The sequence below is a fragment of the Oncorhynchus gorbuscha genome, linkage group LG01, assembly GCF_021184085.1.
Source record: "Oncorhynchus gorbuscha isolate QuinsamMale2020 ecotype Even-year linkage group LG01, OgorEven_v1.0, whole genome shotgun sequence".
Taxonomy (NCBI): Eukaryota; Metazoa; Chordata; class Actinopteri; order Salmoniformes; family Salmonidae; genus Oncorhynchus; species Oncorhynchus gorbuscha.
The window spans coordinates 103,929,202-103,949,931 of NC_060173.1; the positions used below are offsets into that span (position 1 = coordinate 103,929,202).

At 42.8% G+C, this 20,730-nt stretch overlaps 1 protein-coding gene across 7 annotated transcripts in view; it reads left to right on the forward strand.

Moving 5' to 3' along the window:
* The window catches only part of LOC124047886 (nebulin-like), a 99,847-nt gene that overhangs the window by 21,146 nt on the left and 57,971 nt on the right, over positions 1-20,730 (forward strand). For all 7 annotated transcript variants that reach the window (XM_046368246.1, XM_046368238.1, XM_046368223.1 and 4 more), the window contains exons 24-57: positions 440-646; positions 830-934; positions 3,269-3,376; positions 3,512-3,823; positions 4,005-4,211; positions 4,317-4,421; positions 4,630-4,737; positions 10,040-10,351; positions 10,457-10,663; positions 10,781-10,885; positions 11,048-11,155; positions 11,358-11,669; positions 11,844-12,050; positions 12,159-12,263; positions 12,356-12,463; positions 12,550-12,861; positions 12,949-13,152; positions 13,352-13,456; positions 13,648-13,755; positions 13,888-14,199; positions 14,287-14,490; positions 14,690-14,794; positions 14,981-15,088; positions 15,221-15,532; positions 15,620-15,823; positions 16,022-16,126; positions 16,307-16,414; positions 16,547-16,858; positions 16,946-17,149; positions 17,350-17,454; positions 17,571-17,678; positions 17,785-18,096; positions 18,249-18,452; positions 20,018-20,122. In XM_046368246.1, the coding sequence (XP_046224202.1) occupies positions 440-646; positions 830-934; positions 3,269-3,376; positions 3,512-3,823; positions 4,005-4,211; positions 4,317-4,421; positions 4,630-4,737; positions 10,040-10,351; positions 10,457-10,663; positions 10,781-10,885; positions 11,048-11,155; positions 11,358-11,669; positions 11,844-12,050; positions 12,159-12,263; positions 12,356-12,463; positions 12,550-12,861; positions 12,949-13,152; positions 13,352-13,456; positions 13,648-13,755; positions 13,888-14,199; positions 14,287-14,490; positions 14,690-14,794; positions 14,981-15,088; positions 15,221-15,532; positions 15,620-15,823; positions 16,022-16,126; positions 16,307-16,414; positions 16,547-16,858; positions 16,946-17,149; positions 17,350-17,454; positions 17,571-17,678; positions 17,785-18,096; positions 18,249-18,452; positions 20,018-20,122 (6,153 nt within the window). The remainder of the gene's footprint in view (positions 1-439; positions 647-829; positions 935-3,268; positions 3,377-3,511; positions 3,824-4,004; positions 4,212-4,316; positions 4,422-4,629; positions 4,738-10,039; positions 10,352-10,456; positions 10,664-10,780; positions 10,886-11,047; positions 11,156-11,357; positions 11,670-11,843; positions 12,051-12,158; positions 12,264-12,355; positions 12,464-12,549; positions 12,862-12,948; positions 13,153-13,351; positions 13,457-13,647; positions 13,756-13,887; positions 14,200-14,286; positions 14,491-14,689; positions 14,795-14,980; positions 15,089-15,220; positions 15,533-15,619; positions 15,824-16,021; positions 16,127-16,306; positions 16,415-16,546; positions 16,859-16,945; positions 17,150-17,349; positions 17,455-17,570; positions 17,679-17,784; positions 18,097-18,248; positions 18,453-20,017; positions 20,123-20,730) is intronic.

Here is a 20,730-nt window from a genome sequence, read left to right on the forward strand (position 1 = left end):
TATTCTACTAGCCCAGGTGATATTTTACTAGCCCCGGTGATATTCTACTAGCCCAGGTGATATTCTACTAGCCCAGGTGATATTCTACTATCCCAGGTGATATTCTACTAGCCCAAGTGATATTCTACTAGCCCAGGTGACATTCTACTAGCCCAGGTGACATTCTACTAGCCCAGGTGACATTCTACTAGCCCAGGTGACATTCTACTAGCCCAGGTGATATTCTACTAGCCCAGGTGATATTCTACTACTAATCTGTGCCATGCTGTATTTGAAAAGACAACATTTCACTTGCCTGGTGGGCTAGTTGGGCACATTTTCTACTAGCCTGATTTGAAAAAAACTTCAACAGGTAAGTTGTAATGCTGCATCTTTGGTTTTTACAGTAGTGGCAATTTGCAGCATTTCTCACATGGTTTACTCCCCTTGCCGGATGCAGGTGAACTACAAAGCGGATTGGGAGAACTCTGTGAAGGGAACTGGCTGGATCCCCATCGGATCCATTCCTGTGGAGCTAGCCAAGCAGGCCGGGGCTGTTCTGGATGAGCACAAGTACAGGCAGCACCCTGAAAACTTTAAATTCACCAGCAAGATGGACGGCATGAATATGGAGCTGTGCAAGCATAACCAAAAGATCATGAATGTTGTGAGTAGTACTTACTTACTAGAAAGGCCACCAATCAGATATCTAGTTGTCCATTGAATTGAATTTGTCTATTCAATGTGTTTTTTTAAATGTCTTGTTTGTGTTGCACCAAATTGAATTGAACTGATCTGAACAAAACTGCTGATTGAAATATATGGTGTTATGATGTTATTTTTTTTGCAGCAAGAATATAAAGCCAGTGGAGAGAAGTTCCTGCACACTTACAATCTTCCTGCAGATGCACCAGAGTTTATGCAAGCCAAATACAATGCTGTCAACATCAGCAAGGTTGGTTAAATGTTGATCACTGTCCATTCTATTATACAACTATGCTATTATACACATTCAATACCCATATATATTAATTATCCATGCCATGTGCCTGTATTACTATATAGTTGGTTATATGATGAATGATTACAGAACTGTTAGCCATTTTTGTAATTCTATCAGTAACTTACTATATAAACTGAATACAGTAGATTACCATAGAATGTGTTTTACAGTATTAATTATGGTGCATTGTGGGAAAATGTTGTGGGCGGGGAAAGAGTCTCTGTTAATGAACATATTTTTAAGCGTCCCATGTAAGAGCCTATATTTGTTGCATCTGTGAGTGAGAATGCTGTACCTCCACAGAATACGGTAATATATTGTATTTTAGGAATTCTACAAACCTTGTCCTGAAACTCGACAGTAACTTACTGGCCAATTGCTGTCAGTAATTTACTGTAATTCACAATACAGTACCATCTGACATTTCTGGAGTGCCAGAAACCTTTTGAACTCTATTGGGTGCAAGGTATTGTTGTTTCTCACTCATATTTTGAGGCGTGTTTTGTGAGAGGCTTTATTTTTTTGTACCCCGTTAGTGAGAGTGCTGTAACAATTTAAGTTACATGTGGTAGTAATTCCCTAACCACTAAATGTATATAGGGAACAGATCACGGTGGTAGGGGGTCTTAAACCTTTTAATGGTTGAATATTTACCCATGTCCATTTGATCTGTTTTGCCCTGTAATCACGGCCAGTTGGGAAGCCTTTGTTTAGGCCTCTAGTATGCAGATGACATAACATACCTAGTACTCATTAATATGCTGTAATATGGAAATGCCTACGGTCAACCAGCTTGCTCTAATTGTCAACGGGTGTATTGGAGGCGAAGTCAGGTGCAGGAGAGTAGAGTGATGTAAACACGCACACTTTTATTTTAGTTCCAAAAACGAGAGCACTACATAAATCAAATGCGCTCAAAACACTGAACATAACAAAAGTAAAGCGCGTAATAAAACACCACAATAACATGAAACAATTACACACAAAACATGATGGGAAACAGAGGGTTAAATACAAGTAGATTGATTGGGGAAATGAAAACCAGGTGTGTATGGAACAAGACAAAACAAATGGAGATATGAAAAATGGAGCGACGATGGCTAGAAAGCCGGTGACTTCGATTGCCAAACGCCGCCCGAACAAGGAGAGGAGCCGACTTTGTGACAGTACCCCTCCCCCCCTCGACGCGCGGCTCCAGCCGACACCAGCCTCGAGGACGACCCGGAGGACGAGGCGCAGGGCGATCCAGCCGGCGACGGGGAAACTCCCTCAGCAGTTCAAGATCCAAAACATCTGCAACCGGAACCCAGCACCTCTCCTCCGGCCCATACCCCTTCCACTCCACGAGGTATAGAAGGCCCTAACCCTAAGCCCGATGCCTCGAATCCAGGATGGAATGAACGATGTACGCCGGGGGGCCCTTCGATGTCCAAAGGGGGCGGAGGAACCTCCCGCACCTCAGATTCCTGGAGCGGACCAGCCACCACCGGCCTGAGGAGAGACACATGGAACGAGGGGTTAATACGATATTCAGAGGGAAGCTGTAATCTGTCACATACCTTGTTCACCCTCCTCAGGACTTTAAACCACGGACCCAGCTTCCGGCAGGGCAGGCGGAGGGGCAGGTTACGGGTCGATAGCGAGAGCCGGTGCGAACACCGGGGTCTCACTGCGGTGACGGTCCGCGCTGGCTTTCTGGCGACGCGCGGCTCGCTGGAGATGGACGCGGGCGGCCTCCCATGTCTCCTCTGCGCGCCTAAACCAGTCGTCCACCGCAGGAGTCTCGGTCTGACCCTGATGCCACGGTGCAAGAACCGGCTGGTAACACAATACGCACTGAAAGGGGGGAGAGGTTAGTGGAGGAGTGGCGAAGCGAGTTCTGTGCCATCTCGACCCTAACCCTAGACACTGTCGTTCGTGAAAACCCCAGGAGGATGGCTGTTTCTGAGATACTGGAACCGACGCGCCTGGCACCGATGATCATACCACGCTCAAAGTCGCTTAGGTCACTCGTTTTGCCCATTCTAATGTTCAATCAAACAGTAACTAAATGCCTGACTGCCTGCTTTATCTAGCAAGCCACGGCCACCTGACTCACTGTCTGTAGGAGCGAACGATTTTCATGTACTGGGTGTTGTACCTAATAAACTGGCTACTGAGTGTGTATATAATTTTGAATGCTTTTAAATACACTTAATGTACACATATTCATTGACCATTTTGCATTAATTGAAATGTGCTCGTGACTGTAAGTAATGTGTTTATTTCTCGTTTTCCTCATCACAGAACTATTACACATACGCTCACCGTCAAGACATTCTCAAAGGACATCAGGTGAAGGCAGATGCCATCCCCATCCTCGCTGCCAGGGCCGGCACTAATATTGCCAGCAATGTACGTATGAATTGGAAGGAAGTGGAAGAATTGGAAGGAATTGGAAATCTGTATTTGGGTTTATTGGTCATAATTGACCATAATCATGACATGTTATTCGTGGTACTTACATTCATCATTGTATTTCCTGTACAGTACAAGTATAAGCTGGCGTACGAGAAGGGAAGAGGCAAGCATGTCGGCTTCCGCAATGTTAAGGACGACCCCTTGCTGGTGCACTACATGGAGGTGGCTAAAATGCAGAGTGAGCAGAACTACAAGAAAGACTACCACAAGTCAAAGCTGAAGTATCACTCTCCAGTTGACATGATGAGTCTTGTGCATGCTAAGCACGCCTCCGCAGCACAGACCTTTGCTGGCTACAGGAAGAGCCTTCACAACTACACTCTTCTCCCTGAGGCTATGCCTATTCAGCTGGCTCACACCATGATGGAGATCCAGAGCAACGTGAGTTCATTTCAATACCTGATACCTGCCCTGATATCTGTCCTGTCCTGATACCTGTCCTTATATCTGTCCAGTCCCTATACCAGTCCTGATACCTACATGTCCTGTCCTGATACCTACCCTGATACCTGTTCTAATACCTGTTGTGATACATTTCCTGTTTCCCTGTGTGTCTCTACAGAACGCCTACAAGTCCGACTACAACAACATGTACAAGGGTTCTGGCTGGGTTCCTATTGGCTCTATGCAGGTAGAGTTGGCTAAGACAGCCATGGCAGCCCGAGATGAGCAAGGCTACCGTGTGCACCCCAGCACCCTGAAGTTCACCAGTCTGACTGGCCAGATGAGCATGGCCCTTGCCATGACCAACACCAAGCTACTTGATGATGTAGGAAAAAACAACTTTGTTTATCGTTTATTAGGATCAAATGTGAGTATTTATTCCCTAATATGGATGTTGAATGTGATTACCTGGTTCTGTCTCTCTTTGAAGGCTTCATACAGAGCATCTGGTGAGAAGTTCAAGCACACCTACAACCTGCCTGCAGACAGCCCCCAGTTCCTCCAGGCCAAGTGCAACGCTCAGACCATGAGCGAGGTCAATACACACACACACTCACACAACCACACAAGCACACACACACACAGACACATACATACACTCACACACACATACATACACTCACACAAAAACACACACACAAACACACACACACAGTCTCAATTTCTCTTGCATTTTAAAGATGTACAAGTACAAGTTTTGCGATGTTTGACTGTGTTTGACTGGTTTCTTTGTTTCCTTCTAGTCTCACTACAAGCACAAGTGGATGGAAGATATTGCCAAAGGATACGACATGAAGCCAGATGCTATCTCTGTCATCCATGCTAAGCACGGCAGACATATTGCCAGTGATGTAAGGACACAATAAACCAGTTTTTCTAAAGTGATCTACCTGGATTTCACCTATCAGATTAAACACATAGAAATAGAATGAATACAACGGACGAATCATCAATGTTATTATTTTAACCTTTATTTAACTAGGCAAATCAATTCAAAACAAAGTCTTATTTACAATGACAGCCTACCAAAAGGGCAAAGGGCAAAGTCAAATCAAATAAAATTGTATTTGTCACATACACATGGTTAGCAGATGTTAATGCGAGTGTAGCGAAATGCTTGTGCTTCTAGTTCCGACAATGCAGTGATAACCAACAAGTAATCTAACTAACAATTCCCAAACTACTGTCTTATACACAGTGTAAGGGGATAAAGAATATGTACATAAGGATATATGAATGAGTGATGGTACAGAGCAGCATACAGTAGATGGTATCGAGTACAGTATATACATATGAGATGAGTATGTAGACAAAGTAAACAAAGTGGCATAGTTAAAGTGGCTAGTGATACATGTATTACATAAGGATGCAGTCGATGATGTAGAGTACAGTATATACGTATGCATATGAGATGAATAATGTAGGATAAGTAACATTATATAAGGTAGCATTGTTTAAAGTGGCTAGTGATATATTTACATCATTTCCCATCAATTCCCATTATTAAAGTGGCTGGGGTTGGGTCAGTGTCAATGACAGTGTGTTGGCAGCAGCCACTCAATGTTAGTGGTGGCTGTTTAACAGTCTGATGGTCTTGAGATAGAAGCTGTTTTTCAGTCTCTCGGTCCCAGCTTTGATGCACCTGTACTGACCTCGCCTTCTGGATGATAGCGGGGTGAACAGGCAGTGGTTCGGGTGGTTGATGTCCTTGATGATCTTTATGGCCTTCCTGTAACATCGGGTGGTGTAGGTGTCCTGGAGGGCAGGTAGTTTGCCCCCGGTGATGCGTTGTGCAGACCTCACTACCCTCTGGAGAGCCTTACAGTTGAGGGCGGAGCAGTTGCCGTACCAGGCGGTGATACAGCCCGCCAGGATGCTCTCGATTGTGCATCTGTAGAAGTTTGTGAGTGCTTTTGGTGACAAGCCAAATTTCTTCAGCCTCCTGAGGTTGAAGAGGGAGCTGTTGCCTACCCTCACCACCTGGGGGCGGCCCGTCAGGAAGTCCAGTACCCAGTTGCACAGGGCGGGGTCGAGACCCAGGGTCTCGAGCTTGATGACGAGCTTGGAGGGTACTATGGTGTTGAATGCCGAGCTGTAGCCGATGAACAGCATTCTCACATAGGTATTCCTCTTGTCCAGGTGGGTTAGGGCAGTGTGCAGTGTGGTTGAGATTGCATCGTCTGTGGACCTATTTGGGCGGTAAGCAAATTGGAGTGGGTCTAGGGTGTCAGGTAGGGTGGAGGTGATATGGTCCCTGACTAGTCTCTCAAAGCACTTCATGATGACGGAAGTGAGTGCTACGGGGCGGTAGTCGTTTAGCTCAGTTACCTTAGCTTTCTTGGGAACAGGAACAATGGTGGCCCTCTTGAAGCATGTGGGAACAGCAGACTGGTATAGGGATTGATTGAATATGTCCGTAAACACACCGGCCAGCTGGTCTGCGCATGCTCTGAGGGCGCGGCTGGGGATGCAGTCTGGGCCTGCAGCCTTGCGAGGGTTAACACGTTTAAATGTCTTTACTCACCTCGGCTGCAGTGAAGGAGAGACCGCATGTTTTCGTTGCAGGCCGTGTCAGTGGCACTGTATTGTCCTCAAAGCGGGCAAAAAAGTTATTTAGTCTGCCTGGGAGCAAGACATCCTGGTCCGGGACTGGGCTGGGTTTCTTCTTGTAGTCCGTGATTGACTGTAGACCCTGCCACATGCCTCTTGTGTCTGAGCCATTGAATTGAGATTCCACTTTGTCTCTGTACTGACGCTTAGCTTGTTTAATATCCTTGCGGAGGGAATAGCTGCATTGTTTATATTCGGACATGTTACCAGACACCTTGCCCTGATTAAAAGCAGTGGTTCGCGCTTTCAGTTTCATGCGAATGCTGCCATCAATCCACGGTTTCTGGTTAGGGAATGTTTTTATCGTTGCTATGGGAACGACATCTTCAACGCACGTTCTAATGAACTCGCACTCCGAATCAGCGTATTCGTCAATATTTTTATCTGACGCAATACGAAACATGTCCCAGTCCACGTGATGGAAGCAGTCTTGGAGTGTGGAGTCAGCTTGGTCTGACCAGCGTTGGACAGACCTCAGCGTGGGAGCCTCTTGTTTTAGTTTCTGCCTGTAGGCAGGGATCAGCAAAATTGAGTCGTGGTCAGCTTTTCCGAAAGGGGAGCGGGACAGGGCCTTATATGCGTCGCGGAAGTTAGAGTAACAATGATCCAAGGTTTTACCACCCCTGGTTGTGCAATCGATATGCTGATAAAATTTAGGGAGTCTTGTTTTCAGATTAGCTTTGTTAAAATCCCCAGCTACAATGAATGCAGCCTCCGGATAAATGGGGGGGGGGGGGATATATACGGCTGTGATTATAATCGAAGAGAATTCTCTTGGAAGATAATGCGGTCTACATTTGATTGTGAGGAATTCTAAATCAGGTGAACAGAAGGATTTGAGTTCCTGTATGTTTCCTTCATCACACCATGTCTCGTTAGTCATGAGGCATACGCCCCCGCCACTCTTCTTACCAGAAAGATGTTTGTTTCTGTCGGCGCGATGCGTGGAGAAACCCGTTGGCTACACCGCATTGGATAGCGTCTCTCCAGTGAGCCATGTTTCCGTGAAGCAGAGAACGTTGCAGTCTCTGATGTCCCTCTGGAATGCCACCCTTGCTCGGATTTCGTCAACCTTGTTGTCAAGAGACTGGACATTGGCAAGAAGAATGCTGGAGAGTGGTGCGCGATGTGCCCTTTTTCGGAGTCTGACCAGAAGACCGCCTCGTTTCCCTCTTTTTCAGAGTCGTTTTCTTGGGTCGCTGCATGCGATCCATTCCGTTGTCCTGTTTGTAAGGCAGAACACAGGATCCGCTTCGCGGAAAACATATTCTTGGTCGTACTGATGGTGAGTTGACGCTGATCTTATATTCAGTAGTTCTTCTCGACCCATATGTAATGAAACCTAAGATGACCTGGGGTACTAATGTAAGAAATAACACGTAAAAAAAACTAAAAACTGCATAGTTTCCTAGGAACGCGAAGCGAGGCGGCCATCTCTGTCGGCGCCGGAAGTATTGTGGTGACCGGTGTTTGGATAAAAAATAAGAATGTAGGACAAAACACACATCAAGCATTATTCTTACCGAACCACATGGCCTTTGTTTTAGAGGTGTTCAGAACAAGGATACGGGCAGAGAAAGTTTGTTGGACACTAAAGAAAGCTTTGTTGTAGAGCGTTTACCAAAGAATCAGAGGAAGTGCTAGCTAAGTATAATACTGTATCATCTACATATAAATGGATGAGAGAGCTTCCTACTGCCTGAGCTATGTTGTTGATGTAAATTGAGAAGAGCGTGGTGCCTAGGATGGAGCCTTGGGGTACTCCCTTGGTGACAGGCAGTGGTTGTGACAGCATATGTTCTAACTTTACACACTGCAGAAAGAGGTAGTGAGAGAGGTAGTTAGCAAACCAGGCCTAAGACCCCTCAGAGACACCAATACTCCTTAGCCGACCCACAAGAATGGAATGGTCTACTGTATCAAAAGCTTTGGCCAAGTCAATAAAATAGCAGCACAACATTGCTTAGAATCAAGAGCAGTTGTGACATTCTTCTGGACCTTTAAGGTTGCAGTGACACATCCATAACCTAAGTGGAAATCAGATTTCATACCAGAGAGGACACTATAGACATCAAGAAAGCCAGTCAGTTGATTATTGACACATTTTTCCAACATTTTTTATTAACAGAGCGAGATAGAAATTGGCCTGTAACAGTTAGGATCAGCTTGATCTCCCCCTTTAAATAAAGGACGTACCGTGGCTGCATTCCAGGTTACGGTTAGGGTTAGGGTTAGGTTAGGGTTAGGGTTAGGGTTAGGGTTAGGCAAGTCAGTTAAGAACAAATTCCTATTTTCAATGACCGTCATTGAAAATAAGAATATGTTTTTAACTGACTTGCCTAGTTAAATAAAGGTAAAATAAAATGTTTAAAAATGACGGCCTAGGAACAGTGGGTTAACTGCCTGTTCAAGGTGCAAAACAACAGATTTGTACCTTGTCAGCTCAGGGATTTGAACTAGTCCAACGCTCTAACCAGTAGGCTACCCTGCCAACCCTTAAAGAAGAACGGATCTAAACCATCTGACCCAGATGTTTTTTGGGGGTCAAGTTTAAGGAGCTCCTTTAGCACCTAGAAGGAGTAGAAGGACTGGGAGATGAGGATGGGCAAGGAGGCATGGCTGAGTCAAATAGGAATCCTGACTTAATGAAGTGGTGATTAAAGAGCTCAGCCATATGCTCCTTGTCAGTAACAACCACATCATCAACATTAACGGACATGGGCAGCTATGAAGAGGAGGGTTTACATTTACATTCTAGTCATTTAGCAGACGCTCTTATCCATAGCGACTTACAGTAGTGAGTGCATACATTTTCATACTCGTATCCAGGTCTTATTCTCCAGATCTTTGATCTTTCACCGTTTTCCAGAACTTCTTGGGGTTAGACCCACAGAGAGAGAATTACTTCTTAAAGTAACTAACTTCGGCCTTCTGGAAAGCCTGAGTTCACTTATTTCTCATTTGCCTGAACGAGAGCAAGTCAGCCTGACTATTTGAGTGCCAAGTCTTTTGCCAAATGATGTCCACCCGGCACAGCCAGAAGAGGACTGGCCACCCCACATAGCCTGGTTCCTCTCTAGGTTTCTTCCTAGGTTTTGGCCTTTCTAGGGAGTTTTTCCTAGCCACCGTGCTTCTACACCTGCATTGCTTGCTGTTTGGGGTTTTAGGCTGGGTTTCTGTACAGCACTTTGAGATATCAGGTGATGTACGAAGGGCTATATAAATAAATTTGATTTGATGTTCTTGATGTGGAGTAACTCTGCCAGATCACGGTCGAACCAGGGGCTGAACCTGTTTTTAATTCTCATTTTCTTTATGGGGGAGTACTTGTTAACAATACCTCTGACTTGAATAGGGATTCCTGTTCTATTCATTATATTTATATGCATTTAATCCTATCCGCTAGGCAAAATCCAGATAGATCACTTTTGAAAAACTGGGCCCAGGAGGACAGAAAGAGCTATACAGTATGTAGTCCACAACAGTGTTGCTACGTCCAATAGTGTCGGATTGTTTAATTATTCTTTTACTTCTACCTTTCAGATCCAGTACAAGAAAGACTATGTGAAGGCAAAGGGCAAACAAATCGGCTGCCGCACTCTTCAGGACGACCCCTTACTGGTGCACTACATGGAGGTGGCCAGGTTGCAGAGTGACAAGAACTACAAGAAGGACTACCACAAGTCCAAGCTGAAGTTCCACTCTCCAGTTGACATGATGAGTGTTGTACATGCCAAGCACGCCTCCACAGTGCAGACCTTTTCTGGCTACAGGAAGATCCAGCACCACTACACTCTTACCGCTGACTCCATGAACCTTGCGTTGGCTCGCACCATGAATGCCAGTTCCAGTGACGTGAGTACTGTTCATGTGACTTCGGCCTAGTGCTAGGGGTGTTTTCTGTTAACACGCTTGTGGGTGTCAAATACTTCATTCATTTGTGTTTGGTTCATTCCCCAGTTTGAGTACAAGTCTGACTGGAACAACTCTGTGAGAGGAACAGGATGGATTCCTATTGGCTCATTGCCGGTGGAACTTGCAAAGGTTGGCGGGGACATCCAGAGTGAACAAAAGTACCGTACACACCCCTCTAAATTCCAGTTCAAGAAACTGATGGACTCTATGGACATTGTCCTGGCCACTGACAACAACAAGATCATGAACAAGGTACACTATAAACCATAACGCCATATTTGAAATTAAAAACACATAGTTTAAAATGTGATGTATTCTCATTTGTCCTAATGTTATAATTGACTTGTGTTTTTACCAATGACATTTCAGCAAGAATACACCAAACAATGGCACAATGACAAGCTCACAGTCCATGTGATGCCAGATGCCCCTGAAATTGTCCTGGCGAAGGCTAATGCTATCAACATGAGTCAGGTAATGCTACCTTTTTCAAACATGTAGGTTACCCTCAAAATATTCCTCTTTGTAATGCATCATGCTTTTGCAATGTAACTTTGAAATATCTCTTGGAATTTGAATTATTTAGCAAATGTTATTTTGATCATATTATAATCAATTGTTTCTCCTCCATTCCAGAAAATCTACAAAGCAGGCCTGGCGAATATGTATAAGAAGGGTTACGACCTGAAGGTTGATGCCATCGCCATTCAGGCTGCCAAGCAGGGCACCAAAATTGCCAGTGACGTGAGTGACTCAGACCAGCAATAAAAGGCTTTAAAACCATTTTACAATCTGCTCCAACCTCTGTATGTATGCATGTGTATCGGAGGCGTTGGGATAAAGCAGAAGTAGAATTTCCAATGGACCTTGTATACTATAAAATAATCTTCATCAAAGCTAAATATTCGTCCTGGGAATAATAAATTGTTGTTGTTTATTTACACAGTACAAGTACAAGCTGAGTCACCGGATGAATAGGGGAAAACAAGTGGGCTGCCGCACTCTTCAGGACGACCCCTTACTGGTGCACTACATGGAGGTGGCCAGGTTGCAGAGTGACAAGAACTACAAGAAGGACTACCACAAGTCCAAGCTGAAGTTCCACTCTCCAGTTGATATGATGAGTGTTGTACATGCCAAGCACGCCTCCACAGTGCAGACCTTTGCTGGCTACAGGAAGATCCAGCACCATTACACTGTGCTTGCTGATGCCATGAACGTGGAGTTGGCTAAGCAGATGCAGACGATCGCCAGTGATGTAAGTATTATTTGACTCATAATACTATAAAAACAAACAGAACAACAAAACATGTTTTTGTATACAATACATTTTTTCTCTCATAATTATTGAACCATTCCCAGATTCTGAGCTGTTAAGACACATCTGAATCTGTGAGAAAAGTTTGGTTATGTTATCGCCTTTTTACTGCAGAATTTGTACAAAAGTGACTATGAGACAAGCGTCAAAGGCACAGGATGGATTCCCATTGGTTCTCTGGATGTAGAGAGAGCCAAAACAGCTGGCCTGATTGGCAGTGAGAAACTGTACCGCCAACACCCCAGCAGCTTTAAGTTTACCAAGGACATGCACTCCATGGACGTCATCCTGGCCAATGCTAACAATGCAATCATGAACAAGGTATCTACTGAATGTCTATGCACATATGTGAACTGTATATATTATAATGTATACAATACAAATACATGGTAATACATCAAAACAATAAGAAGTATATATGTCTTATAGCAAACGTACGTTGACGCCTGGAATAAGGATAAGACCTCTGTCCACATCATGCCAGACTCAATGGAGGTGGTGTTGGCCAGAGCCAACAAGATCAACTGCAGTGCTGTGAGTCATACCTTCCACACCTCCTTGTAGTGTTCATTTAGGCTGCATTGTCCTAATTCATTGAAAACGTGTTTTCTATTCCTCCTGTACAGTCACTATATAAGCTTGCCAATGAACAGGACAAGAAGAAGGGTTATGACCTGCGCAATGATGCTATTGCAATCCTGGCAGCCAAACAGGGCACATCCATTGCTAGCGATGTAAGTGAAAAACTGTCTATTGAATAAATGGTGTGTGAACTTCAGCATTTGAATGACACCTAACTATCTCAATTTAATTTATTTAGTTCAAATACAGGGCTGGCTACCGTAAGCAGGTTGGCCACCACATTGGAGCCCGCTGTGTCGAGGAAGACCCTCTGCTCATGCTGGCTATTAACTCAGCCAAGATTGCTAGTGATGCTCTGTACAAGAAGGACTTCCACCAGTCCAAGACCAAGTTCCATCTCCCATTGGACATGATGGCCTTTGAGTTGGCCAAGAAGAACCAGATCCAGGTCAACCATGCCAAATATGTAACTCGACTGCACAACTGGACCTGTCTGCCAGACTCCACTGATGTTGTCCATGCCAGACATGTCTATGACATAGCAAGTGATGTAAGTATGAATGAACTAGATCATGTTTTTCCAGTGTAACTGTCTTTATTCCATCCATTTTGACCATTGTGGTATTGTTGTGTCTAGGCTGTGTATAAGGCTGAACTAAAGAGCCTGCAAGGTATCGGATGGGTTCCTATCGGCTCACTTGATGTTGAGAAGGCAAAGAAAGCCACCGATGTCCTGAGTGAGAAGCTGTATCGTCAGCACCCAAGCAACTTCAAGTTCACCAGCTCAGTTCAAGACATTGGAATGGTTTTGGCTAAACAAAATAATGATAATGCCAACAAGGTATTTGACTAACTGGTTTATCTTTATTCATCATTTGCCTTTGAATGTTTCTCCTGGTCAGATTATATTCAAATAATGATTCCATCATTTAAACCTGCTTTAAGCTAATCTGATCTCCCCTACTTTGGATTATATTTCAGCCATTTATATGAATAGGCACTTCACGCTGTTAGTTTGAACTTGAAACTCATTATTGCAGCAAGCTTACACTGAGGCCTGGGAGAAGGACAAGATCAAGAACCACATTATGCCAGATGCGATGGACATTGTTTTGGCCAATGCAAACAAGTCCAACTACAGTTGGGTAAGTAACTGATTGCACAAAGGTAACCCTCTTGATGAATGTAAACATTGGTAAAAAATAAATAAATAAAAACAACATTGTTTTTGTTGAGTTTTTCATGTAAAATGTGTTGTGATTTTGTTAAATGCACTTTAAATGATTTGTGATTTGATTTTAAATACCCATGTCTATGGATTTTTTTTCTCATACAGAACCAATACAAGAAAGCAATGATAGAGGATAAGAAGAAGGGCTATGATTTGCGCAATGATGCCATTGCTGTCATCGCAGCCAAGCACGGGAGGGACATTATCAGTGATGTAAGTTCATTGAACATCTATCCATCATAAGCGATTCCATTTCTTTAATATTTCATGACACAATATATCAAATGTACATCTGTAAAATAAAAACAATCCTCAACACTGCCATTTCATATTTGCCTTTTGTAGCATAAGTACAAGACTGGCTACCGTAAGCAGATTGGCCACCACATTGGAGCCCGCTGTGTCGAGGAAGACCCTCTGCTCATGCTGGCTATTAACTCAGCCAAGATTGCCAGTGATGCTCTGTACAAGAAGGACTTCCACCAGTCCAAGACCAAGTTCCATCTCCCATTGGACATGATAGCCTTTGAGTTGGCCAAGAAGAACCAGATCCAGGTCAACCATGCCAAATATGTAACTCGACTGCACAACTGGACCTGTCTGCCAGACTCCACTGATGTTGTCCATGCCAGACATGTCTATGACATAGCAAGTGATGTAAGTATGAATGAACTAGATCATGTTTTTCCAGTGTAACTGTCTTTATTCCATCCATTTTGACCATTGTGGTATTGTTGTGTCTAGGCTGTGTATAAGGCTGAACTAAAGAGCCTGCAAGGTATCGGATGGGTTCCTATCGGCTCACTTGATGTTGAGAAGGCAAAGAAAGCCACCGATGTCCTGAGTGAGAAGCTGTATCGTCAGCACCCAAGCAACTTCAAGTTCACCAGCTCAGTTCAAGACATTGGAATGGTTTTGGCTAAACAAAATAATGATAATGCCAACAAGGTATTTGACTAACTGGTATATCTTTATTCATCATTTGCCTTTGAATGTTTCTCCTGGTCAGATTATATTCAAATAATGATTCCATCATTTAAACCTGCTTTAAGGTAATCTGATCTCCCCTACTTTGGATTATATTTCAGTCATTTATATGAATAGGCACTTCACGCTGTTAGTTTGAACTTGAAACTCATTATTGCAGCAAGCTTACACTGAGGCCTGGGAGAAGGACAAGATCAAGAACCACATTATGTCAGATGCGATGGACATTGTTTTGGCCAATGCAAACAAGTCCAACTACAGTTGGGTAAGTAACTGATTGCACAAAGGTAACCATCTTGATGAATGTAAACATTTGTAAAAATAAAATAAAAATGTATTGTTTTTGTTGAGTTTTTCATGTAAAGTGTGTTGTGACTTTGTTAAATGCACTTTAAATGATTTGTGATTTAATTTTAAATACCCATGTCTATGGATTTTTTTTCTCATACAGAACCAATACAGGAAAGCAATGATAGAGGATAAGAAGAAGGGCTATGATTTGCGCAATGATGCCATTGCTGTCATCGCAGCCAAGCACGGCAGGGAAATTATCAGTGATGTAAGTTCATTGAACATCTATCCATCATAAGCGATTCCATTTCTTTAATATTTCATGACACAATATATCAAATGTACATCTGTAAAATAAAAACAATCCTCAACACTGCCATTTCATATTTGCCTTCTGTAGCATAAGTACAAGACTGGCTACCGTAAGCAGATTGGCCACCACATTGGAGCCCGCTGTGTCGAGGAAGACCCTCTGCTCATGCTGGCTATTAACTCAGCCAAGATTGCCAGTGATGCTCTGTACAAGAAGGACTTCCACCAGTCCAAGACCAAGTTCCATCTCCCATTGGACATGATGGCCTTTGAGTTGGCTAAGAAGAACCAGATCCAGGTCAACCATGCCAAATATGTAACTCGACTGCACAACTGGACCTGTCTGCCAGACTCCACTGATGTTGTCCATGCCAGACATGTCTATGACATAGCAAGTGATGTAAGTATGAATTAACTAGATCATGTTTTTCCAGTGTAACTGTCTTTATTCCATCCATTTTGACCATTGTGGTATTGTTGTGTCTAGGCTGTGTATAAGGCTGAACTAAAGAGCCTGCAAGGTATCGGATGGGTTCCCATCGGCTCACTTGATGTTGAGAAGGCAAAGAAAGCCGCCGATGTCCTGAGTGAGAAGCTGTATCGTCAGCACCCAAGCAACTTCAAGTTCACCAGCTCAGTTCAAGACATTGGAATGGTTTTGGCTAAACAAAATAATGATAATGCCAACAAGGTATTTGACTAACTGGTTTATCTTTATTCATCATTTGCCTTTGAATGTTTCCCCTGGTAGATAATATTCAAATAATGATTCCATCATTTAAACCTGCTTTAAGGTAATCTGATCTCCCCTACTTTGGATTATATTTCAGCCATTTATATGAATAGGCACTTCACGCTGTTAGTTTGAACTTGAAACTCATTATTGCAGCAAGCTTACACTGAGGCCTGGGAGAAGGACAAGATCAAGAACCACATTATGCCAGATGCGATGGACATTGTTTTGGCCAATGCAAACAAGTCCAACTACAGTTGGGTAAGTAACTGATTGCACAAAGGTAACCATCTTGATCAATGTAAACGTTTGTAAAAAATAAACATATTGTTTTTGTTGAGTTTTTCATGTAAAATCTGTTGTGATTTTGTTAAATGCACTTTAAATTATTTGTGATTTGATTTTAAATACCCATGTTTATGGATTTTTTTTCTCTTCCAGAACCAATACAGGAAAGCAATGATAGAGGATAAGAAGAAGGGCTATGATTTGCGTAATGATGCCATTGCTGTCATCGCAGCCAAGCACGGCAGGGAAATTATCAGTGATGTAAGTTCATTGAACATCTATCCATCATAAGCGATTCCATTTCTTTACTATTTCATGACACAATATATCAAATGTACATCTGTAAAATAAAAACAATCCTCAACACTGCCATTTCATATTTGCCTTTTGTAGCATAAGTACAAGACTGGCTACCGTAAGCAGATTGGCCACCACATTGGAGCCCGCTGTGTCGAGGAAGACCCTCTGCTCATGCTGGCTATTAACTCAGCCAAGATTGCCAGTGATGCTCTGTACAAGAAGGACTTCCACCAGTCCAAGACCAAGTTCCATCTCCCATTGGACATGATGGCCTTTGAGTTGGCCAAGAAGAACCAGATCCAGGTCAACCATGCCAAATATGTAACTCGACTGCACAACTGGACCTGTCTGCCAGACTCCACTGATGTTGTCCATGCCAGACATGTCTATGACATAGCAAGTGATGTAAGTATGAATGAACTAGATCATGTTTTTCCAGTGTAACTGTCTTTATTCCATCCATTTTGACCATTGTGGTATTGTTGTGTCTAGGCTGTGTATAAGGCTGAACTAAAGAGCCTGCAAGGTATCGGATGGGTTCCCATCGGCTCACTTGATGTTGAGAAGGCAAAGAAAGCCGCCGATGTCCTGAGTGAGAAGCTGTATCGTCAGCACCCAAGCAACTTCAAGTTCACCAGCTCAGTTCAAGACATTGGAATGGTTTTGGCTAAACAAAATAATGATAATGCCAACAAGGTATTTGACTAACTGGTATATCTTTATTCATCATTTGCCTTTGAATGTTTCTCCTGGTCAGATTATATTCAAATAATGATTCCATCATTTAGAACCTGCTTTAAGGTAATCTGATCTCCCCTACTTTGGATTATATTTCAGCCATTTATATGAATAGGCACTTCACGCTGTTAGTTTGAACTTGAAACTCATTATTGCAGCAAGCTTACACTGAGGCCTGGGAGAAGGACAAGATCAAGAACCACATTATGCCAGATGCGATGGACATTGTTTTGGCCAATGCAAACAAGTCCAACTACAGTTGGGTAAGTAGCTGATTGCACAAAGGTAACCCTCCTTGTGAATGCAAACATTCGAAACTAAAACTTATTGTGGAGATATACAATAACATCTATGGATGTTTGTTTTCTTCTTCATACAGAACCAATACAGGAAAGCAATGATAGAGGATAAGAAGAAGGGCTATGATTTGCGCAATGATGCCATTGCTGTCATCGCAGCCAAGCACGGCAGGGAAATTATCAGTGATGTAAGTACTTATTTTGTTATCACAAAGGAATGAACTATATCAATACTGTGTTTACCTTTGATTTACTGAAATCCCCACTACATGCAACCTTTTTGGTTCGGTGTAGCACAAGTACAAGTCAGGCTACCGCAAGCAAATTGGCCACCACATTGGAGCCCGCTGCGTAGAGGATGACCCTCTGCTCGTGCTGGCTCTGAACTCAGCCAAGATTGCCAGTGATGCTCTGTACAAGAAGGACTTCCATCAGTCCAAGACCAAGTTCCATCTTCCATTGGACATGATGGCCTTTGAGTTGTGCAAGAAGAACCAGATCCAAGTCAACAACTTCAACTACAGAACTCACCTGCACAACTGGACCTGTCTGCCAGACTCCACTGATGTTGTCCATGCCAGACATGTCTATGACATAGCAAGTGAGGTATGTTTCAAAAGTTCTGTATTTTCAATTCCAAGACCTCTTTCCTGTTACATTTTTAATCATATTGTTAATGAGACATCCAGGGCTGGTCAAACCCAGTGATAAAAGGTTTGAGATGGCAACAAGTAATGGGAGTATGCTATCCCTCTTAGGCGGTGTACAGGGCTGACATGAAGTGGCTCAGGGGAATTGGATGGGTCCCCACTGGCTCACTTGATGTGGAAAAAGCCAAGAAGGCCGGCGAGATCTTGAGTGAGAAGAAATACCGCCAGCACCCCAGCACTCTGGACTTCAAAAGCCCACTCGACGGCATGGATATCGTTCTGGCCAAACATAACAGCCAGATCATGAACAAGGTAAACGTATTCCAGCTAACAACGCAGTTTCCTGTTACACCAGAATTCAATACAATAACATACATTTTTTTATGGAGCTGCTGAAATAACAAGGTCCACCTCAACATCAAGCCTGATACCCTATCTAATAAATAGATAATTACACTGAACAAAATATAAATGCAACATGTCAAGTGTTGGTCCCATGTTCACTAGCAGAAATGTTATTTTCACACAAAACCTTATATCTCTCAAATTTTGTGCCCAAATTTGTTTACATCCCTGTTAGTGAGCATTTCTCCTTTGCCAGGATAATACATCTACCTGACAGGAGTGGCATATCAAGAAGCTGATTAAACAGCATGATCATTACACAGGGGCATCTTGTGCTGTGGTCAATAATAGACAACTCTAAAATGTGCAGTTTTGTCACACAACACAATGCCACAGATATTTTAAGTTTTGAGGGGAGTGTTCAATGGACATGCTGATTGCAGGAATGTCCACCAGAGGTGTTGCCAGAGAATTTCATGTTAATTTCTCTATCATTTCTCTACTGCCTCCAACGTCGTTTTAGAGAATATGGCAGTATGTCCAACCGGCCTCACAACCGCAGATCATGTGTAACCACGGCAGCTCAGGACCTCCACATCCAACTTCTTCAACTGCTAAACTATGGGTTTGCACAACTGAAGAATTTCTGCAAAAATTGTCAGAAACCGTCTCAGGGAAGCTCATCTCGTCATCCTCACCAGGGTCTTGACCTGACTGCAGTTCAGCATTGCAACCGACTTCAGTGGGCAAATGCTCACCTTCGATGGCCATTGGTACGCTGGAGAAGTGTGCTCTTCATGGATGAACGAACACAATTGCATTTTATCGATTGCAATTTGAATGAAATGCCGTGAAAAGATCCTGAGGCCCATTGTTGTGCCGTTCATACACTGCCATCACCTCATGTTTCAGCATGATAATGCACAGCCCATGTTACAAGGATCTGTAAACAATTCCTGGAAGATGAAAATGTCTCAGTTCTTCCATGGCCTGCATACTCACTAGACATGCAACCCATTGAGCATGTTTGGGATGCTCTGGATTGACGTGTTCCAGTTTCCGCCAATATCCAGCAACTTCGCTCAGCCATTGAAGGGGAGTGGGACTACAATCCGAAAGGCCACTCTATGCGAAGGAGATGTGCCGCGCTGCATGAGGCAAATAGGCTTCACACCAGATACTGACTGGTTTTCTGATCCATGCCCCTACCTATTTTGTAAGGTATCTGTGACCAAAGGTTGCATATCTGTGTTCCCAGTCATGTGAAATCCATAGATTATGGCCTAATGAATGTTTTTAAATGTACTGATTTCCTTATATGAACCGTACCTCAGTAAAATCTTTGAAATTGTTGCTATTTTTTTCAGTGTAATACATACATGCTTTCTTTACTATGTCTGTCACTCAGATTTACATTTCTGTTTGCTTTTCTCAAGTGTCTGTGAGTCTGAGAAAAGTGCAAAATAATGACATGTATTATTGTTATTATTATTATTTTCTTATAACATAGCTATGTTTATCTCATATTTCAGCGGCAGTATGTTGAACAATGGGATGCTGATAAGATCAAAATCCACGTGGGCAATGAGCTTCCAGAACTTGTGCTGGCCAAGGCCAATGCGATCACCATGAGCAATGTAGGTCCTCCTTACTTTACCTCAAGCTGTTTTCTTTCACTCAAGTTGATCTAGTCTTATTTATATCTCTATATCTATTTATATCTCTATATATATCTTTATCTATATATCTATATCTCTTTATCTCCATATCTATATATATCTTTATATATATATATATATATCTTTATCTCCATATATCTATATATATCCATATATCTATATCTCTTTCTATCCATATCTCTAATCTATCTATCTATCTATCTATCTATCTATCTATCTATCTATCTATCTATCTATCTATCTATCTATCTATCTACACTGCTCAAAAAATAAAGGGAACACTAAAATAACACATCCTAGATCTGGATGAATGAAATATTCTTATGAAATACTTTTTTCTTTACATAGTTGAATGTGCTGACAACAAAATCACACAAAAATAATCAATGGAAATCAAATTTTTCAACCCATGGAGGTCTAGATTTGGAATCACACTCAAAACTAAAAAGGAAAACCTCACTACAGGCTGATCCAACTTTGATGTAATGTCCTTAAAACAAGTCAAAATGAGGCTCAGTAGTGTGTGGCCTCCACGTGCCTGTATGACCTCCCTACAACGCCTGGGC